Here is a 22533-nt window from a genome sequence, read left to right as displayed (position 1 = left end):
CCTTTATCACATTAAGGCCAGCTTCACTGACCATAGGTCAGTGGTACCCTGACCATAGGTACCCTATAGGTACCCTGACCAATCTACTTTTAGCCATTTAAAAACGAACACAGCATTAACATTTTAAGCCTTAATCATGACAGGAAAAACTGGTTTGATCATAAATCAATAGTATTAATAATGGGCACTCCAGATGACTAATGAGGTACATTACACTGATTATCTGAGGTCAGTTAATGTTTCTGGATCGTCCTCATTTATGTGGACAGACCAAAAAAAAAAAAAAAAAAAAAACAAAAAACAAAAACAAAAAAAAAAAACAACAACAAAAAACAGGGCGCCTAGGTGGCTCAGTCGGTTGAATGTCCGACTTCGGCTCAGGTCATGATCTCGCAGTCTGTGAGTTCGAGCCCCGTGTCGGGCTCTGTGCTGACAGCTCGGGGCCTGAAGCCTGCTTCAGATTCTGTGACTCCCTCTCGCTCTCTTTCTGTGTCTCCCTCTCGCTCTCTCTCTGCCCCTCCCCTGCTCACACGCGCGTGCGCTATGTCAAAAATAAATAAAAACATTAAAAAAAAATTAAAAAAAAAAAAAGCCACACACAAAGGCTTGTTGAAGTATCAGGTAACAACCCAAAACCACAGTAAGCAATAATACTATGAGCAAGATAAAATAGAGAAACAGTACAAGAGAAGAGCTCCAGGCTATTTAAAAATCTGCCCCAAGGATCTGTATTATTTTGCTGCAACATAAAGGAATCGCCAAGAACAGAAAATTCACAGAAACTGAGCTCAGGATGAACAGCTGTCACCGTACCTCCCAGTGGCAGCCAAAGCCAAGGCAGTCTAAGAAAAACTGGATATTAACTTTCAAACGTTACCTTAGTCTGCTAATAAGATCACAAAGAATAAGAAAGAATATCCAAGTAGCTGTATGATTTTAGCAGGAGTTCATATATCAGCCTTTGAAAGACTGATCATTTAAAAAAAGAGAGAGAGAAGAGGTGGGATAGGGAGTCTGGGTGGCTCAGTTGGTTAAGCGTCTGACTCTTAACTTTGGCTCATGTCATGATCTCACGGTTCCGGAGATAGAGCCTCGTATCAGGCTCTGCACTGACAGTGACGAGCCTGCTTGGGATTCTCCCTCTCTCTCAAAAATAAGTAAATAAACCTTAAAAGAGAGAGAGAGAGAGAGAGAGAGAGAGAGAGAGAGAGAGAGAGACGAAGTGGGAAAAAAAAACCTCACCCCCTACCAAGCATTCAAAACAATCGGATTCAGGAGGTGGCTCAGAGGTCTGGGACAGCGGTGTGGCCACACGCAGGGAAATCGACATGGTGCCCGTGTGCCCCCAGAAGCAGCGCCTATGCTCGCTTTGGCCTTCGCCACCCCCACGAGACCCAGGTACATACCAACTTCTTCATGCCCACCATTACAAGAGGCCTTTAGACCATGTGTGCGACGTACCACAACTCTGTCACACTTGGCTACTGATTCTGTTTACTGCCGAGAAGCCCTAGTTCTTGGGCAGTCTTTGAGCAGTCACACAGCAACAAGGACCCTGGTGGTTCTGCTCAATCTCAAGTTTCTGTTCTGAGGGCTGTACTCTGGAGAGAATCTAATAAGGTAATCTAGGGGAATCACAGAGATGGCGTCGACGATGTGGATCTGGCCTTTCCAAAAAGTCCAAAGCTCACTCAGGGCTACCATCGCTAAGTAAGCTTCGCTAACGGGTCCTCATTCATCACGGAAGGCATGTCTTCACGGATGTGGGTCCACTGAAGCTATTTAACACCCATGAGCTGTTTGACAGGGAAGAATTTTCTGTAGGCCCAAGTTCGAGATGGCCAGATCATTCCTACACAGGTCTATGTGTCTTCTAATCTTCCCTCAAAATGCATAATCTCCTGTTGCAACACACAACAGGCTATCAGCTTTATCAGGACCAGTTAGGGCTTATCGAATAGCTTCATCAGTAACTGGTCAACTGCACATTTTAACAAACAGTGGCCATTTATCTACCTTGAGCAGCAACACAGCCTGCACCTGTAATCCTTTCAAACAATTTGGCTCTGGTGCAAAAGCAGGGCACTGGGGGAGAGGGGAGATCCGCAAAGCTTGGCTCTGCAAATACAATCCTCCCATTGAATTGATTTTTGAAGATGCTTCAACCTCAGGCATCTGGATCAGGTTTCGTATCTTAGTATCTCCTGAAAATCTACAATGACCGCACATCGCTTTTTATGGAACATCTCTAAGGCGCGGAAGAACACAAAACTCGAATGCCAAAGAGGTTTTACCTCAGAATCCCACACAAAAGATCCAAAAGGCTGTCCTGAAACTCAAGAGGCCTAATGGAGTTGTCCCCATTCTCCCCGAGATGCGCAGCCTCCATAAAGACCCAAACCACACCGCAGCCAGTCCGTGAATTTGGGTGCAGCCTTCTGAGGAAGTCTTGGGAGCAAACCACAATGGCCGCCTTTGAGGTTTTCTAAATCCTGCTCCTCAGCATTCTCTGGTTTCATCTGGCCATTGCGGTTTGGGAGATTTCCATTCAGGAAAAAGTCAAGGAACGGGGCCAGAGAAGAAAGGCGAAAACGGGAGGAAGGAAGTGTAGTTTATGCGGGGAAGTGTGAGCTGCACAGTCATGAGAGGCTGGTGCAGTGTTTGCATCATCTGAGCAATTGTTCTGTCTGTGTGATGTCAAAAGACCTATCATCCCCCTGGCGTGGAAGTCCCCTCTGGTCCTTCTAAAGGATAAAGCTGTAATGGGGCACCTGGGTGGCTCAGACAGTTGAGCGTCCGACTCGGGCTCAGGTCATGATCTCGAGGTTCACGAGTTCGAGCCCCATATCGGGCTCGGTGCTGACAGCTCGGAGCCTGGAGCCCGCTTCGGATTCTGTGTCTCCCTCTCTCTCTGCCCCTCCCCCGTTCACGCTCTTGTCTCTCTCTCAAAAATAAATAAACATAAAAAAAAATTTTAAGGATGAAGCTGTTAGAACAGCTGCCTCTATTTAAGGCTGATCAACTCGAGCACCTACTAAAAATAATGTAGAAAATAAAAGTCCGGTTTACAGCCCCCCGCTATTCCGAGATACAAGTTCTAGCCTTTAATGAGGTCACTACCTTATTTAACCTTGTCAGCACAGTGAGTCGAATTAACTTCTAATAAGCTCTAGATAATGGTATCCATTCTTGCCAGGAGCTTCGAAACACTAACTTCTACTACTGAGGCATGTATTACACACATACTTGAAAATGTCATTGCAAACCGTATTCAGTATTTTGAGAATTTTAGGAAATAAAAATGGCTGAGCAAACTTTTCGACATTTGATTTTGACTCTCGTTTAGACGTTTTTCAAGTACATCTGAGAAACAACACTGCTATTGTACTCTATGCTGTAAAATCTAACAGTGGTTCACGGGGTCTGTGACAGAAACCCAACTGAAGAAAGGCCAGGGATATTTACCTAACTGCTAGTGATCAGATCAACTAAAATTAAGTTGAAATCACTGAGTTATAGAAAGGGAAATGTGAATTTTCAAAAACTTTTAAGTGGTTTATTTGCTATACACTGACTATTAAAAAGCAAATGATTAATTACTGGCAGGTTTTGAAGAAGCTAGGAGACTATGTCCTAGAGTATTTCAATTAACTCCATATGTCTGGCCACATTTTACATCAGCCTCAAGCATTTCAGCTCGTTAGGCCAGAGAAATCTATTTAAAGGTAAACAGTGTTTTTCTGTAGTGGCCACAGCTTGTACAAGAACTAGGCTATAGAAGGATCGTTTGTATTTACATGAATCAATTACTGGCCTGCAATCTTTGTTGGCAATGGCCATGAAACTCGTCCCGGCTATTTTAAAACACATACAGAGAGAACCTTCAGTGGACTGAATGTAGAGATGGTAACTGATCCCCAGTGAACAACATAAATAGCGCTGTTGGGGAAACAATGCTGCTGTCAGTGCCACGCGTTGGCTGTGAAAACGGAACATCTAAATCTAGCGCGTGAGGCGGAATACTCAAAGTGAGTAATTCTGCTTCAGCTTCTCTACGGAAGAGAACTCATGTTCATCACGATCAACTGACTGAAGGTGTACCTCAAACAAGGAACTCTGTTCCACGTTGTAGTAGCGTGTCACGCCAGCACAGCTGGGGTCACACGCTGGAGTTAAAATTTTAAAGCCAGAGGATGGGGCGGGTGCCTGACGCACCAGACAGTTAAGCGGCTGACTTCGGCTCAGGTATGATCTCGCGGTTTGTGAGTTCGAGCCCCGCGTCTGGCTCTGTGCTGACAGCTCGGAGCCTGGAGCCCGCTTCAGATTCTGTCTCCCCCTCTCCCTCTGCCTCTCCCCCACTCACCCTCTGTCTCTGTCTATCAAAAAATGAATAAACGTTAAAAAACAATTTTTAAAAAAAAATTTTTAAGCCTGAGGAATAAAATCTGAATACAACCACTGACAGTTTATCAGCCCTGCCTCTGAGTCTCCTGACCTAGCCACAGGGAATCTAGAGCACTGCCTGCACTAAGGCGATGCTCATACATACGTTTTCCAAAACCCAGTCATGTCTGAATAGAAATGGACTCTAATTTGATTACTATTTTCCAAACAAGAGACCATTTGGCCTGCATTCGCAAGTATTTGACAGGAAATTAAGATTGTTCTCCATCCCCCCCAAAATTTCCTCCCTCAAGCAAAGTGAGAAAACTCAGTAAGTTTCAAAGGCTTAGGAATTAAGAAGCTACACAGATATGGTTGCGGTCTTTTGTGGCAATCTCATCCTATTTGGAAAACCATCTCACCTTCTTCCTCAACGTGACGGGACTACTGACAGACAGCTTTGTCACTGCTTCTGGACTACGGAGAGAGAGAGAACCCCCACCTCTGGGATGTGAACAGTTTAAAGAAAGACAAAACGCTACAAACAGCTAGGGCTGCATAAAGCAAGCTTTATACACTTCTGGTTATCTGTCTGGCTCTTTCATTTCAGGCAAAACAAAACAAAAACCTGGAAGCAAACAGAGGCAAAGAAATGAATTAAACCAGGGGTTCTTACCCTTTCGGGGCTCACGGATTCCTACAGGAATCTGATGAAAGCTATGGGCATCTTTCCCACAAAAATATTCACACGATGTTTTGCATATAATATCAGGGGAATATAGATCCCCTGAAACCTATTTACAGACCCAAGGTTAAGAGCCACTGAATTAAGCCAAATCTGGTTTTGCCTGCCCTTGGCAGCAGCCTGAAACTCAGAGAATGTCTGCCACTGGGAAAAGGAGAGAAGGAGGGAAAGAACGCTGCAGTTAAATGGAGTCAGGGGCTGTACAAAGCAAGGCCACGAAGCAAGCCAGACAGCGCTCCCAGTGTGTCCTTACCTGTCAACGGCTGGCTGAGCTCCGCCTGCACTTTACCCTTCGCTGATCCTTCCAGAGGTAAACCTCTGTCCCCTTTGTAGAGTTTCGGTTTAAATGGAGAATCTTTCTCTTTACCTTTTGATCCTTTAGGCCGGCCTGCTTGCTTCTTCTTGGATTTGCCATCCCCCTTCACACCCAGTAGTGGATGGACTTCTGTAAAAGGACAGAGAGGCACGGAAAGGGATCCACACGCCGCCCATCCCAGCACCCCAACCAGACACGCGCCGCACGCTGTGACTACCCGGGAGCAAAGAGTGTTGCTCTTGGGTCCCAGATCCATTAATACAAGGAGGAAAGTTTGCTCTCACTGATTCTAAAACTACAGAAGAGTGTGGCCGCTAAATGGGAAATAGTTGCCTGACCAAAGAGCACAGATGGCCTGTATGGTTCATCCCATGGCAGCTCTACACCAGCAAGGTAGCTGAAAAACACACTGACGACATATCGCATGCGCCAGGCCAGGGATGCACACGGGCACACCGGCATGTGGGAGCAGAAGGGGAATTGGACTTTGGAACCAGACAGACCAGGGCAACGATACTGACTACGCGACTGCCCGAGACCTTGGGCAAGCCCCTTGACCTCTCAAAGCCTTAAGTTTCTCCTTTGTAAAGGAGAAACAGTGAAACAACTTGCAGAGTTGATGCACAACTCAGCAGTGATCAACAAACACCACACTGCCTGGAGCAAGCAGGCATACTCCTCCCTAGGGAGACGCATGGCTGCACAAGTCACTCGTGTGTGCTTAGCTAGAAGAGAACGGATGGCATTCGGGAGTAAACACACGCACGCACCGTCCAACCTATCCCCCGTCCTATCCCAAGAGGCGATGATAAAGGCTTCCGGAGTCCGACTGCAAAGGTAGGCAGGAAGAATGCAAAGATTATCCAGGCCTGACTAGTACTTTACCACCTAGTGACACCACTCCACAGGGAAAAAGAAGAATGGTGTAATGAAGCACTCTGAGCCAGATGTCAGGGGATGGAAAGCTGTCACTTAGGCCAAGTACTAGAAGGCATAATCTCTGATTTAAAAGAGAAGCAAAAGAAGATGAAATCATTACCAAGCTGGAAGGCGCGATTAAAAAGAAAAAGAAAGGAAAGAAAAGAGAAAGACTCATGGGAAACTTCCTTCAAGGTAAAATCCCTCAAATAGGAAATGACCAGACTACGCTGGAGAGGAAACAGTGATGTCTGTTCGGCAACAGGGGCAAGACGCAGCTCTTACCATCATTGGGTACTCCTTGAAGTTCTATATTGGTTGTTTTGGGTTTCTTCTTAGGTGGCTGGGACCCATCTGCTGAAGACTGCCTCTTCTTCTCTGAACTAGCCCCTTCATCCATCAGGGAGGTTTGGACCGCATCCGGTGGGGGGCCATAAGGATTTTCTTCCGGATCTTCTACCTCAGGGGCAATGGGTAAATATAATAGAGCCTTTGAATCTTCCAGCTCTTCATCACTATTTGGAACAGGATCAGCCAAGGGATTGGAAAAAAGAGGAGACAGTTGCTTAAACCATGAACCCTTCCTCTAGGGCAGAATCACCTATATTAACCATAAGCAACAGGTATGGATCTAGAACTTTAAGAAAGCCAAGATGAGTTAAGGGAAATCTGACTATACTGATAATAAAATCAGTCGTAAAAATAAACAGCATAAATGAATTATTTCAATTTTTCTTAAGATTCTCTATCAGGGAAACAGGGATGGGATTTCTTGTACACCAAAGACGTTATCATTTTGAACTAATGAATGAAGGCTGACAGAACAGCCAGGAGGAGGGGGAGCAGGAGCAGCAGCACCCTGAGGTCTCACATGCAGAGGTGGCTCACCTGCTACAGAAGGCAGCAATAGGGTCCACACTGGTGACATCCACTTCCTCATCCTCTGCAGCATCAGCCCCTGCAGGAGAAAAACACAGTGGAGGTATGAGAAGAAGTATAAAACTGCTTTTTACTTGCAGCCTAATGATATCCATACACTAAAATTCCAGAGAAACAAAGAAAAAACCAAATAGTTCAGTATACTTAATCATTCAACAAATATATGCTGAATTTCCACCCCCATGCCGAGCACTGCTAGGTGCTGCATGTAAATCCTCATTTAACCATGTGCAATTAATCAGGAAACACACACAGAAATGGTAGGAGTGCTGTGGAACCCTAGGAAAAATGAAAGATGCCCATGGAAGCCCTCCGTCAGTGCCTACCACCGAAAGACTCTTGAAACACCGTCAAAACTGTGTGAGCTTGGGGCGCCTGGGTGGCTCAGTCGGTTGGGCATCCGACTTCGGCTCAGGTCATGATCTCACAGTCCGTGAGTTCAAGCCCTGCGTCGGGCTCTGTGCTGACAGCTCAGAGCCTGGAACCTGCTTTGGATTCTGTGTCTCCCTCTCTCTCTGCCCCTCCCCTGCTCATGCTCTGTCTCTCTCTGTCTCAAAAATAAATAAAAACATTAAAAAAAAATTAAAAAACAAAAAACAAAAAACTGTGTGAGCTTAAAGAAAAAGAGACTGCAGTCAAGAAACCTTACCCGTCTGCTCAGGCTCACTCTTATCTTCATCTTCAATATCAAACTCTGATTCCCTTTCCTCATATTCTACATTTTCATCCAACTCCTTGAAGTCTGGGGCAAATGCACTCCAATTTTCCTACGCCACAGACAAAATACACTACTTAACCACATGAGACAGCAGCAGTCTATGAGCTACACGTTACTGATATAAGTGAAAGATCGGAGGATGTAAGAGACGCAGAACTCGGAGATCAAACCTGGCAGATAATAAAAATCAGGTATGTGTAAGGTTTTATTATCTTAAGGTATTTCAATCTTAAACATTCTCTTATTAACCAGAGTTCTTCCATAAGAACCGTCATCTTTAATCTTCTTAGGATGAAATGATCGGGTAAAACGTTAACATTTTCTTAGGGGTATGCAAATTACAAAGTAAAGGTATTCAAAATAAAACCGGGAAGTAAAACAGAAACTAACTGAGCTGAAAGTAAGAAGAGCAAAAGAGAACTCTCTCTCAGGTGAGTAACAGAAAAATACAACAGGCTTTCTCCCTGAAAACAGAGCTAGTAAATCAGCTTTGGGCTAAATCTCTCCCACCAAAATAAAGCAAAACTGCATCTATATTTAATTAAGTTACAAGAAGCACATGCAAAAGAAATTAAACAGGTCATTTTTAGCTTACTAACTGTAAGGTTCTTGGATATAAAGAAAGGGTGTCTAGCTTCAAAGCAATTAAACCAGAAAAAGACTTACTACTTGATTTTGTGCCCAGATAGATACCACTCCACTTGAAATGGATGCTATGATGGGTCGAACAGGATGCCACTAAATTTAAGGAAGGAAAGAAAAATCGGCTCTAAGAATGGATCCGAGATGATGTGTTGCACGTCAGTGACGACAGCAACCTCTCCTTTTACTCACAGCTACATCCAAGAGGAGCTCTCCTCTCGTGCCATGGAGAATCTTCACCAGGTTGCCAATGCTCTTCTCCCAGATGTACAAGGCGTGCTGCCGGGCTGAACCGGCCACTATGTATTCTCCATCCCCAGAGAAACAACATTTCTTCCACGGGGTTCTGAAGGACAAAGAAAGTACCCAAGGAGAACCAGAAGCTGAGCCCAGGTCATGAACTGTCCCATAGTCTCCCAGGTTATGAGACGTACCTATTTACCAAGTCCTGTAATTTCTGCATAGGTTCAGGCTCTCCATCTCTTCCGCAAGTTAAGATTTCTCTGCCATCATAAACCCGGATTATCCGATCTGCTGTGTTAATTAAAAAGCAACTAGAGAAAGGATAAAAATATCAACACCGAAGGTCATAAATCTGCTTCTGTTAACATTTTCCGTTACTACCCGTTACTTAGAACGGTACCATAAGACAACTAATAAACTGAGAAGAGACTCAGTGATAGGCTAGAGTACTTATGTATTTACCTATCACCTTCCAAACCAAAATATAATTTGAAGTGAAAATATGTTGTATACTCTGCGTGTATCCCTGAACCCTATACGCACCAACTAATCTTCAGTGTTTGACTGAAATCCAAGACCTCTAAACTGAAACCAGCTTGCTGAATTCACCAACTGATAGATGTATGTGAATACTTCATTTTCCTGGCCTGTTTTGTACATAACGTATTCTTCCTAATGAGTTAATAAACTAAATCTGTCATCTTAAAATGTTCAAATTTTTACTATAGTGACGCTGGAAATCTAACATAGAAGTTATCTCACTACCTTCTTACAGATTTCACCAACCTTTTCTTAATTCAAGAGAATACTGAACATCAATGTCCTCAAAGTACACACGAATGGTCCTACACAAAACAGGAGGACTGTCACCTCTCTTCCTGACACTGACAACCTGATTCTTGTCGTTTCTGTGACCTACCTACTTCTAGCTGGGTAACCAAACTTACCAGAAAAACACCTGACATTAAAAAGGTAAACAGACTTTATGTAAATAGAATGTATGTTCAATTACTATGTGAATTCTGTGACATCAATTCTGATTATAAGAAGAGCTGACTTTGCCCAGTGCTTACCATGTGCCAGACACTGTAGGTCTAAGCACATACCACCCAGATATCTTTTCTGTAAAAGGACTGCCCGACAACCTCCAGAGAAAGAAGAAGTGACTGCTGGTTCAATGCGGAACATTTTATGGACTTAAGAACCAGATACTGACAGTTTGATTACTTTTTAAGTAAACTTTCTTAAAAATGTACGCATAATATACACAAAAACTGTGAATCTCAATGTATGTTTGCATTCTACTCACTTTTAAAACTGTCCCTAAAAAGACAAGGTCTCACCTCCCCTTCCGGGCAAACTCTATTGACTTAATAGCTGTGGTATTGCTTGTTCCAGTTGTTACTCTGAAGGAAGCAACAAGATCCTGAGAATCTGTTTTTAGGACCAAAATCTAAAGTTGAAAGGGAAAAAAGAAAGTTAAGTATTCTGGAAACTTCGAGTAATTAGATCTGGCTTCCATTTCTAAAGCTGGGTATAAATATAAACATTTCTGTTCTCGTGTATTCAACCTGATTAACGGGTACTGCCTTTTAATTCTTCAAATAAAGGACCGTGCCTTAACCTTTTCTTAAAATAGAATGTTTAGTGTTATTCACAATAGTCAAAAGGTGGAAGCAACCAAAGTATCCATCAACACACGAGTGGGAACACAAGAGGTGGTGCATATATACGATGGAACCGTATTCAGCCACAAGAAGGAGGGGAATTCTGGCCTGCGCTGTGCATGAAGGAATCGTCAGGCCATCAGGCTAAGTGATATAACTTCAGGCCATCAGGTTAAGTGATATAAGCTAGGCACAAAAAGACAAATACCATATGAGTCCACTTACAGGAGGTACCTAGCGTGGCCAAATCTAGAGGGACAGAAAGTAGGGTGATGGCTGCCAGGGGCTGGAGAAGGAGCAAGGAACAGAAGTCCTTGGTAAAAAAGTGGCGTTTCAGTTCTGCAAGATGAAAAAGGCTCTGGAGATACATGGTGGTGATCGCTACACAGTAGCGTGAATGTCCTTAATATCACTCAACTGTACACTTAAGAATGGTTAAGATGGTAAGTTTTACGTTGTAATTTATGTTGTGTGTAGTTTACCACAGTTTCCAAAAATGGCCACGTTCTAAGACAGTCATGAAATTATACTAGCCTGTATGCCCCAATATCAATCTCCCTCTCGCGCTCGCTCGCGCTCTCTCTCTCTCTCTCTCTCTCTCTCACACACACACACACACACACACACACACACACACACACTGCCTAGGGGCACTTGGGTGGCTCAGTCAGTTAAGCGTCCAGCTCTTGACTTCAGCTCAGGTCATGATCTCATGGTTCATGAGTCTGAGCCCCGCAACGGGCTCTGTGCTGACAGTGTGGAGCCTGCTTGAGATTCTCTCTCTCTTCCTCTCTCTGCCTCTCCCGTGCTCGCTCTCTCTCTCAAAAATAAACAAACATTAAAAAAAAAAAATCAAGTTTCCTAATGGAACTACAAACTCTAAGATTTTTTTTTTTAATTTTTTTTTTAACGTTTATTTATTTTTGAGACAGAGAGAGACAGAGCATGAACGGGGGAGGGTCAGAGAGAGGGAGACACAGAATCGGAAACAGGCTCCAGGCTCCGAGCCGTCAGCACAGAGCCCGACGCGGGGCTCGAACTCATGGACCGCAAGATCATGACCTGAGCCGAAGTCGGCCGCTCAACCGACTGAGCCACCCAGGCGCCCCAACAAACTCTAAGCTTTTAAAAGGGACCTGAAAGCCCAGCTAAACCTGACTTCTACTCCACAAAACCATACGTTAAGCTGGCCTGAATTATACAAGATTTACAGAACCAGGCATTAAAACATTTTCAACAGATGTATTCTACTTTATGCTATGACTCTTAACTTTTATAATTGAGTAACAGCCCCTCATTACTAGCATCCAGCAAAAGGCCCTTCCACCCCTTCCTAAGGCTGAATTAATCCCTCACCACGCTAAATCAAAAGAACAGAAATTATTATGAAGGCATGAGAGGAAAACAGGCTACATTTGCCATCAGCAGGAGACATGCGTAGTCCAGGGATAAAAGAAACGTCAAAGGAAGCAAAACAAGTAAATATGAACGACGGATGCTTCTTTCACTACCTTCCAGGCTTACCTTTCCTTTTGCATTTCCTGTATAGATATACTCCCCTCGCCTATCAAAAGATGCAACCACGTTCAAATCGGAGTCATCGTCTACCGGCAGAACAACATGCTTGGAATCTGAAAGGGTCAACATGACAGGAGCAGATTTCATGGGACACACGAGAACCTTGTTCCTGTTTAAAAATATGAATAGTACATTGGCTGTTGCTTTGGTATCAGAAGGCTAATTCTCTTGCCCTTTTCCCTGATGCCTGTCACTACCTTCATCAACTCTCCCAGCCCAAGCAAATTTCAAACGCGGAAAGGCCTAAAATCTAAGTGTCTAATAACAGGGAAACAAAAACAACTGAGTACAGCAACAGGATGTAATCATTAAAATTAAATATGAAGTGGTAGCAAACTAGGAGAAATATGTATGCAACAAAGTAACTAACAAACTAACACCATGTAAAAATACATATTTACGTATATCTCATACGCACGTAAGTGCCTTGTGAGCTATAAAGCACGATGTAACAAGCTTTATACTTAAAGAGACCTTGACTAATAGAGAACCCAGAAAAATGAAAACAGTTATGTTTGGGTAATGGAATGGTGGGTAACTCTTTTTCTTAAATGTAGTTGGAATACTGAACTATTTCCGTCAAAAGAAATTCAAATAATTGTCAGGGGTAGGGAGGGACGGGAGGCGTGGAAAGCTCCAGGTCAAGGACCCGTTATTATACTTATTCCTACCTCTGCCTGCTTCCAACGTCTTAATATTGGTCAGTTTTTAATTATATAGCACTCACTCTCCTTAAAATCTATTCAGGAGAGCCAACCTAGACAGAAACATTATTTTATGTAGAAGGTTTGAAGAGATGTGTACTTTTGCCTCCTAAAACCTTAAACTGAAATTGTCATGAGCCTGGAGCTAGTCCATACAGAATCAGACCCTGCCCCAGGAAAGAACAGCGCAGATTAACATACTGATCTCGTGGATGGTACTGGACTTTTAAGATGGGTGAAGGGAACCGAAACCTCTGGTCACAGTCGCCTGAAAGGACATCCCACTGTGACACTATGTTATCAGTAGAAGCACTCACGAGCTTATGACCATCTCGACTCCAGCTGGAGGGGGAAAAAAAAAAGAATTTAGCACATATTCTAAGTTAAAGTACACTGTAGCGCTCTCATGGATAAAAATGCAGAGTCACACACACCACCCTGGCTGCCGGAGTCAAAAATATTTCCTTTTTTAACATGCACTCAAATCCACAACAAGCTTTCCCAACTAAGCAATAAATAAGAACGTCTACATGACATCTTTATATGTAGTAACAAAAGCTCTTAATAGCTCAAGATAACACTACAAGTGGCTCCAGGAAATAAAAGACTCAAATATTTTAGAAGAGTCTACAATTTGCTAGCCCTTAAGTGTTGACATAACAAGTATTTTTCCCCCCTTGGGGGAGGGCAGAGAGTATCTGAGCTTTCTGAGGTTGTCTCAGAAACAGCACCATCGCAGTGTAAACAAAACAGTAAAAATAAGTATCTGTTATTTAAAATAACTAAAAAAGGAATCCTGCTAAGTATAGCTAAACGCCCTGGACAATACATCTAAAACAAACAAAAAGACTCTGAAAGGCAGAGAAAGAGAAAAGACAGACTGGCTAAAGACTACAAGATATGAGGAATGCCACAACAGAAAGTTCCCTGGATTTTATTTTGCCTTATATATCCCAGACCGAGTGATGGAAAAGCCAATACCCAGTAATACCAATGGAATCACACAAATAAAGCCTCAAGAAGAGAGTGCTTTCATGAGCCAAAGGACCAGGAAAGGACAGCCCAGAGAGACAGAAAAGTTTTAGGCAATAATTATCCCGGCAATCACCATTCGAAAAACTGCAGCCCCACCTCCATCCCAGTCAACGAGGTCTAAATAGAATCTAGACCTCCACTCTTGCCTGGGTATAGCAAGGCACCCTTCCCCACTAACTGTGTTGGTGTGAGATAAAGCTCAGTGGGCCGCCAGATTGTAACGAGGATTCCCACTGCAGTGTAAGTGGAGGCCACATGGGGAACAGGAGGAACAAGATACTCCTATGCTTCCCAGCCAGGATGGAATCAGCCTAGGAGGCCAGTGGAGAGGCTGAACTTCCAACCCCACCCAGCATAATGATGCCAGATGAGAAGCCTGGACTTCTAACCCATCTGGCAGTTAACAAGATGGCACCCTCTCTTCTCTGCGGGTACAGTGTCAGAGGCGGCCAGCTAAAACACAAGATTTAAATAACCTCTACAATCTCAAAACACAATACCCAAAATGTTCAAGTTTCAAATGAAAATCACTATCAACCCAAGAACAGAAAACAGCTCAACTTGAAGGACAAAAGACAGTCAACAGATGCTAACACAGAGAAGACGCACATGTTACAATTATCTGACAAGAATTTTAATAGTCATCATAAATATGTTGTAACAAGCCATTATGAAAATGCTTAAAACAAACAAACAAAAAAACCCCAGAATGTCTCAGCAAAGAAATAAAAGATATAGAGAAGAAGAGCTAAAATAGGAACTTTATTTTTTTTTATTTTATTAAAAAAAATTGTTTTTGAGAGAGAGCGAGCGCGCACCCGTGCACACACACACACATGCACACAAGTAGGGGAGGGGCAGAGAGAGGAGGACAGAGGATACAAAGTGGGCTCTGTACTGACAGCAGCGAGCTCGATGTGGGGCTCGTACTCATGAACCATGACCTTGACCAAAGTCGGATACTCAACTGACTGAGCCACACAGGTGCCTCTGAAATGGGAATTTTAGAAGTGAAGCACACAACTAATAAAAAACCCAATAGATGGGTTCAGCAGCCAATGGAGAAAAAAGAGGAAAGAATCCATTAACTGAAAGACAGAATAATAATTAGCCAATCTGAATTAGAGAAAATAGAGACTAAAAAATGAACAGAGCTTCAGGGATTTGTGGAACTACAATAAAAGATCTACTATCCACACCATCAGAGTCCTAAAAGAAGAGAAGAAAGAAGGGGGCTTCAAAGTATCAAAGAAATAACGGCTGGGGCGCTTGGGTGGCTCAGTCAATTAAACATCTGACTTCGGCTCAGGTCATGATCTCACAGTTCGTGAATTTGAGCCCCACATCAGGTTCGGTGCTGACAGCTCAGAGCCTGAAGCCTGCTTCGGATTCTGCGTCTCCTTCTCTCTCTGTCCCTCCCCTGCTCTCACTCTGTCTCTCTCAAAAAAATGAATAAATGTTAAAAAAAAAATTAAAAAAAGAAAAAAAAGAAATAATGGCTGACATTTTCCCAAATTTGGCAGGAGATATAAAACCTACAGATTCAAGAAGCTGAGCAAACAAACATCAAACAGGGTGAGCTCAAAGAAATCAACTCCAAGACAAAGAGACAAACTTCTGAAACCTAAAGACAAAGAAAAAACAATCCTGAAAGCAGCAAGAGAGAAATGACATTTTACCTATGGGAACAATTCACATGACAGAAGATTTCTCATCAGAAACCCTGGAAAAAAGTAGAAGGAACACATTTTGCAAGTGCTGGAAGAAAAATACTGCCAACCCAGATTCTATTACCAGCAAAAATATCCCTCAGGAACAAAGAGGGAATCAAAACATTTGTCACCAGAAGATCTACCCTAAAAGGATGATTCAAGGAAGTTCTCTAAATGGAAAGGAAATGGTAAAAGAAGGAATCTTCGATCATGAGGGAAAAAGAACAATGAAGAGAGTAAAAATATAGGTTTATAACATCCATTTTTTTCTCTTTAGCTTTGATATTTGCAGCAAAAATTGTAACACTGTCTTATGTGGGTCTCAAAGCATACAGACGAAATATTTACAACAATTATACATGAAAGAGGATAAACAGAGATAAGGTTTCGACACTTCACTTGAACTGGGAAGATGTCAACAGCCAGTGGATGGTGATAAATCAGGCGTACACAACATAATACCTAGTATCCACTCAGGTGACACAAATATCCTGCAGTAGTTCCCACTTTTTTATTTTTTAATAAAGTTTATCCATTCATTTTTGAGAGAGAAAGAGGACAGCAAGAGCAGGGGAGCAGCGGAGAGAGACAGAGAATCACAAGCAGGCTCCACACTGTCAGCACAGATTCCAATGAGGGGCTTGAACTCATAAACCATAAGATCGTGACCTGAGCCAAAGTCAGACGCTTAACCAACTGAGCCGCCCAGGCACCCCTACAGCGGTTCCCTCTTTTCCATGGCAGATACAAAGACCCTGCAATGGATGCCTGAAACCATTAATAGTATTGAATGCCACGTATACTGTGCTTTCCTATACATACACACCCATGATAAAGTCTGATTTATAAATTAGGCACAGTAAGAGATTAACAATAACTAATAATAAAATAGAACCATCTTAACAATATACTGTAATGGAAAGTATGTGAATGTGGTCTCTCCCTCTTGAAATCTCTTAATGTACTCTACCCACTCTTCTTGTGATGATCTGAGATGATAAAACGCCTGTGTGAAGGCAGGAAGTGAAAACGATGTAGGTGCTGTGATGTAGCATTAGGTTGCTACTGCCCTTCTGACAGTATGTCAGGAAGAATCATCTGCTTCCTAACTGCGGTTGACCACAGGTAACTGAAACCACGTAAAGGGAAACCACAGGTAAGGGGGACTACTGCAGATAAAGTGGAATTCTAAAAAATGTTCAAGAAACCCACAGGAAGGTGGCGGCGGGGGGAACAAATGAAAAACAGAAGGGACATACATACGTACATATATAAATAAATAAAATTTAAAAAACAAAAAAGAAAGAAAAACAGAAGGGACAAAGAAACCCCAAACCAGTATTTATCCAAATTTTGCAAAGAAGAGACGCTGCTACCGAGGAACTTAGCAGGCAATATACCTCTGTGGTTAAGAACGCAGGTTCAACAGTCAGACTTAACCTGAAGCCTACACATTACACATTCTCGCTGTGTGATCTTAGTCAAGTTCTACACCCTCTCAGCTTCAATTTCCTCGCCTATAACATGGGAGCAATATTATCTACCCGGCAGAAGACTGTTGATAGAATTAAGATCAGTATATATACAGTTCTTAGCTCAATGACTAGCACATGACGAGTGCTCAAAAACCATTAACAATTATTTGTGTCAGAGACAAGATGAATGTATTCCCAGACCTGGGACTGAAGGGGACAGGGAAGGCTGGGGTAAAATAAGGAAGTGAATATAAAGGGATCAAGAGCAAGTCTGCATACAAAAGGACTCTCTCCCACCAGCTCTAGAACACCTGCAGTCTAACCCCTCAGAAAGACAAGCAGAGGATCCTTTCAGAGAACGTGAACATAAAAAAAGAAGAGGTTTGAAGACGCTCTTTTGTTGAGGGTTCCTAACAAAACAACCAGCGATCCACCCCATTTCAGTGAAGGGTAAGAGAGTGAGCTAAACTTGCAAATACTGTTAACAGCATGTCCGTGGATAAGTTCTGAAATTAACAAACCAAGACAAAGATACGTGTTAATTAGAAATATGAAGATAAGTATCAGAAGAAATAGACAAAAAAATGAAAGCACAGAGGGCTGGCGTGGGGAGAAACAAGGGACAGCTTTTTTGTTGCTCTTGTGAGCCTTATAGCACAATCTGACTACAGAACTGAGTGCCAGTTCTTCCACTTTTTCTTTAAACCCTTTTGTATTATAATATCCTTTTTCCCCCCACAGCAACCTTGTATTTCTGTTAAATTAGAGGGGGATCCAATTTTTAAAATTAATTTAAAATTAATCATTAACTAAAAATCTTTAATTTAAAATTAAACGATAAACAAGTGAAACCTAAGAGAGGGTCTCCCATTAAAAAAAAAAAAAACCAACAACAATATATTCTACAATTCCAAATTCTACAAGGAGGTACAAAATCGGAAGCTGGGGCGGTGGGGGGAACAACCAGAAGCTGGGAACATAGCAGTAAAATGGCAGACAAGGTTCATAAATCACAGCACTTACCATCTCACAGGAAGGTACTCATAAAACAAGTTATTTGCAATAAAATAATAGGAGACACGCAACCATGATGTCAAACTACCGTTCCCCCCCCCCCGCCCCCCATGAATATCTTCATCCAAGCCAGAAATCTGAGGATCCTTTTCATCTCCCACTTCCCTCATTCTCCGTTGTCTGCTAAGGACTAGGACTCTTATTTCTGTCCATTCTCCATCGGCAACCGTGCTCATCATCTCTAGCCTGGATCCCTGGGCTTTGCTTATCTTCATTCTCTGTCCCCTTCAATCTCTTTTCCACGGGCTATTTTATTCTTTTTTTTTTTTTAACCTTATTTTTGTTTATTTTGAGAAAGACAGAGCCAGCAGGGGAGGGACAGAGGGAGAGGGAGACAGAATCCCAAGTAGGCTCCGCACTGTCAGCGCAGGGCCCAATGTGAGGCTCGAACTCATGAACCATGAGATCATGACCTGAGCTGAAATCAAGAGCCAGACACTTAATCAACCAAGCATCCCTTTCCACGTGCTTTTTTATAGAGGTTTTTAAATTCATTTTAATTTTTTTTACAATTTTTTTTTTTTAATATAAAAAGCTCATCGTGTCATTTTCTTTCCTACAATATCTTAATGACTTCACGGTTACCTACAAGGTGAAGTTCAAACTCACAGTATGGCACACAGAGTCCTCTTTGGGGATCTGTTTACTGGCTCTTGCCGTACCCCATCCCCCGCACCACAATCCAGCCATCCTGAACTACCTACAGCTCCCCATCATCCTGTGCTTGTCTGAAGCTGATGTACCTGTGCCTGTGCAGCATCCTCTGCTTGGACTACAACTGGCAAATACCTACTTATCTTACAGGTTTGAAGTTAGAAATTATCTCACCTAGGAAGCCTTTCCTGACCACTGTTCTCAGTACATGGGTCATTTCCTCCTTTGCCTCCACTAAATCTCAAATACAGTTCTTGTATAGGACCCATAAAGCTTCAGTACTTGCATGTGGTACGTAATTCATGTTCAGTGTTTGCTGAATGAATGAATATATAAGTGTAAAAGTTTATGCACAAAAACATTCACTAGATATGTAGCAGAGAACCAAAGAATTGTTAAATAAATTACAGTTCATCCATGAGAACATATATAGCCATAAAAAAAGTGTTTAGAGGCTATGTAAGCAGGAAATTGTCTGGACAGGGTTAGGGAGGAAAAAAGCAAAATATAAAATAGAATACATTACAATTACAAATTCTGTTCTCTAAAAACCACATATAGTGGGGTTCCTGGGTGGCTCAGTCGCTTAAGCATCTGACCCTTGATTCTGGCTCAGGTAGTGATCTCCTGGTTCGTGGGTTCAAGCCCCGCATCAGGCTCTGCGCTGACAGCGCAGAACCTGCTAGGGATTCTCTCTCTTTCCTGCTCTTTCTGCCCCTCCCCAACTCGTGCACACACACTCTCTCTCTCTCAAAATAAATATACTTAAAAAAAACTATATATAGAAACATACTAAAATCTTTACAGTAGTAATACTTGGGTAACAGAGTACTATGGGAGACACTAATTCTTTCTGTTTTGCTGTATTTTCCGTAATGTTCTACATGATTATATATTATTTTACAATAAAAATATATGTATATTTTTTAACAGGTAGGAGTGCTAAGATTGGGATGAGGCTGCACAACTCTGTGAATATATACAAAACCAGTGAATTGGGGGCGCCCAGGTGGCTCAGTCAGTTGGGTGTCTTGACTCGGTTTCAGTTCAGGTCAGGATCTCACGGTTCTTGAGTTCAAGTACTGCATCAGGCTCTGCAGTGACAGCATGGAGCCCGATTGGGATTCTCTCTCTCTGCCCCGCCCCTGCTCATTCACCCACTCTCTCTCAAAATAAACAGATAAACTTTAAAAGAAAAAGAATACCAGTGAATTGTACACTTTGAGTGAATTGTATAGTATGTGAATTATATAGATTTTAATCAAGCTATTAAAAACATACGCATTTATTTCAATATTGCAAAAACACAACAACAGAAAAATACGAAATGCAAAGGAAATGGAAAAGCTCTAATGGATCATCCAGGCTGGTCCTCTCATTCTGCATAGTAGAGACAAGTTTTGGCCGAAGCTAGTTCATTAGCCATCAAACCTAGACTGGGATTCAGGCCTCCCCACCATCCAGGGCCTTACAATGTCGCTGCCACTTCCATTTACACAAAAGGAAATATGTCACAGTTCCATTAGATCTGATGAGGTACTTGGGGCGCCTGGGTGGCTCAGTCAGTTGAGTGTCCGACTTCGGCTCAGGTCACGATCTCGCGGTTCCTGAGTTCAAGCCCCGCGTCAGGCTCTGTGCTGACAGCTCAGAGCCTGGAGCCTGTTTCAGATTCTGTGTCTCCCTCTCTCTCTCTGACCCTCCCCCGTTCATGCTCTGTCTCTCTCTGTCTCAAAAATAAATAAACGTTAAAAAAAAAAAAAAAAAAAGATCTGATGAGGTACTGTTTTGGGTCCCAAGTTTCGTTAGAAGAAGAGGTGCCCTACAACAAAACTTTCCAAAGCAGATACAGTAGTCTCCAAGGGGAAGAAAGAAATCAATGGGCATTTATTTATATTAGATTTTAGCTCAATCTATTTGATAGAAAAGCTGAACTACAATTCAGTGAAGGAACAGACAGTGATCAGTGGAACTCCTGGAACTCAAGAACCTGGACAAAGCTGCAGTAGAGGATTTCCAAGGTTCCCTCCTAATCAAGATTTTCTATTCTAAACCAAAGGTCAATATCACAAACAGGACTACAGCCACCATCTGTAAATATCTCATCTCAGTCCTGAAATAGTCTCAGACAGGGCCTGATTTGGATCCACAAGTACAGGGAGTCTCTCCCCCACAAAGGTGCTTCGAGGACAGCACGGGTTCAAGGTCTACAGACACTAGGAGAAACGGTACTACTAATGAATGAATGAATACTTAAAACTCTAAATATTAAAATATCTAGTAAAGTGAGATTGGCAATTACACAGCTGGCATTCGTCCCCCTAGCTCAACTCATATTCCACATATCATGTTAAAATTCCTTACCATAAAGAACAGACAGGATGGATGTGTGCACTAATTATTTTAGCGATGCCTCTCGTCAAGAAATCCCAGATGACAATTCGGCCATCGTTACAGCCAACTGCAAGCAGTGTGCCCCACCTGTTAAAGGTGCAAGTCAGGGCCATGCTGATACAATCCAAAGTTCCATCGGCTTCCTAAAAATTAAAACAAATACAAGAATATACACAATAATACCCCATAATAACCAAATTATTTCTTCAAAGTTCTCTCTCATCTATGACGCTTCTGTTTAATTTACATTACAACATATACCAAAATAATCTCTATATGTGTTCTTACACTTATTAAGCTAGACAGAACAAGGAAATACTTATAAAAGCTAACAGAGAATGTTTAGAAACAGATGTAATAAATCTCATACATTACCAGTATAACTCTGTGCACACTGTGAGGGGCAATTAGGCAAAATATAACAAGATTCATTAAAGGAGTCATGGTACTGACCCAGTTATCATAGTTCTTGAGATTTATTTCAAGAAAAATAATGTAAAACAAAATCACTAGAACAGCCTGCCTGTGCAACATCAGGAAAGTCAAATACATATTTTATACTCCTATCAAGCCATTTAAAATAATGACTATGATAACTAAAATAATGACTAAAACCATAATGACTATACTGAAATGCATTCCAAGTATTACAAAATATTTTTACATTTAAAAAAGTGTAAAGCACACTTAGAGTACACACGTTATTGCTATGCAAAAACACTGATTCAAAGTAGAAAAACACAGAAAAAAATCTAGGTACAGGTGATGGTACAGTTTATGAAAAATCCTTCCAAGTATTTTTTTTTTAATTTACTGGGAAATGAACTATTTAAGATTTACAACATTATGGTGAGGTTTTCCACCAATACTGCCTATTTCCCCTCTCCTCGAAATAAAGCACCAAGTTCCTTATTATAGCAAAAGAGGTCCAAAAAAATGCTGTCCAAAAAAAAGGGGGGGGTGTGAGGGGATCAAACTACATTTTCCACCCAAACACAAAAGCTAGCCAGTTACCATATTCCTAAATTCACAGTAATACTATACTCTTACCTCTGGATAATTCTGCCCAAAGGACTCTGCAACAAAGCAAAGAAAGAGTTCATGGAGCATGTGCAACACGTGGAGGGACCCCTCCCCCCCCACCCCCGCTTAGGGCTGGTGGATGCAGTGGTTCGCAAAGCGTGGACGGGGAACTGCCTGGACGGGCCAGGGACTTCAGGGGGTCACACTTGTTTTCATTATCAAACCAAGATGGCATTTGACTCTTTACTCTCAATATCGCTTACGTTTACAGATGACTTGTCCTGAGGCCCCCCAATCAGTGATATTGCAACAGAGT

General features: G+C 42.3%; 1 protein-coding gene across 2 annotated transcripts in view; it reads right to left on the bottom strand.

Annotated features, from left to right (window-relative positions):
• Positions 1-22533, bottom strand: part of RBBP5 (RB binding protein 5, histone lysine methyltransferase complex subunit) — a 35550-nt gene that overhangs the window by 3142 nt on the left and 9875 nt on the right. Inside the window, exons 2-13 of one of the 2 annotated variants that reach the window (XM_015069936.3) lie at positions 22245-22270; positions 21165-21337; positions 13055-13195; positions 12096-12258; positions 10248-10357; positions 9096-9215; positions 8854-9007; positions 8686-8757; positions 7951-8068; positions 7251-7320; positions 6648-6877; positions 5382-5573 (exon numbers count right to left, since the gene is read on the bottom strand). In XM_015069936.3, coding sequence (XP_014925422.1) covers positions 5382-5573; positions 6648-6877; positions 7251-7320; positions 7951-8068; positions 8686-8757; positions 8854-9007; positions 9096-9215; positions 10248-10357; positions 12096-12258; positions 13055-13195; positions 21165-21337; positions 22245-22270 — 1569 coding nt within the window. The remainder of the gene's footprint in view (positions 1-5381; positions 5574-6647; positions 6878-7250; positions 7321-7950; positions 8069-8685; positions 8758-8853; positions 9008-9095; positions 9216-10247; positions 10358-12095; positions 12259-13054; positions 13196-21164; positions 21338-22244; positions 22271-22533) is intronic. The other variant, XM_015069937.3, reaches the window with a different exon arrangement.

Source organism: Acinonyx jubatus, chromosome E4 (genome assembly GCF_027475565.1).
Source record: "Acinonyx jubatus isolate Ajub_Pintada_27869175 chromosome E4, VMU_Ajub_asm_v1.0, whole genome shotgun sequence".
Classification (NCBI taxonomy): Eukaryota; Metazoa; Chordata; class Mammalia; order Carnivora; family Felidae; genus Acinonyx; species Acinonyx jubatus.
This window is presented reverse-complemented; position numbering and strand designations above follow the sequence as displayed.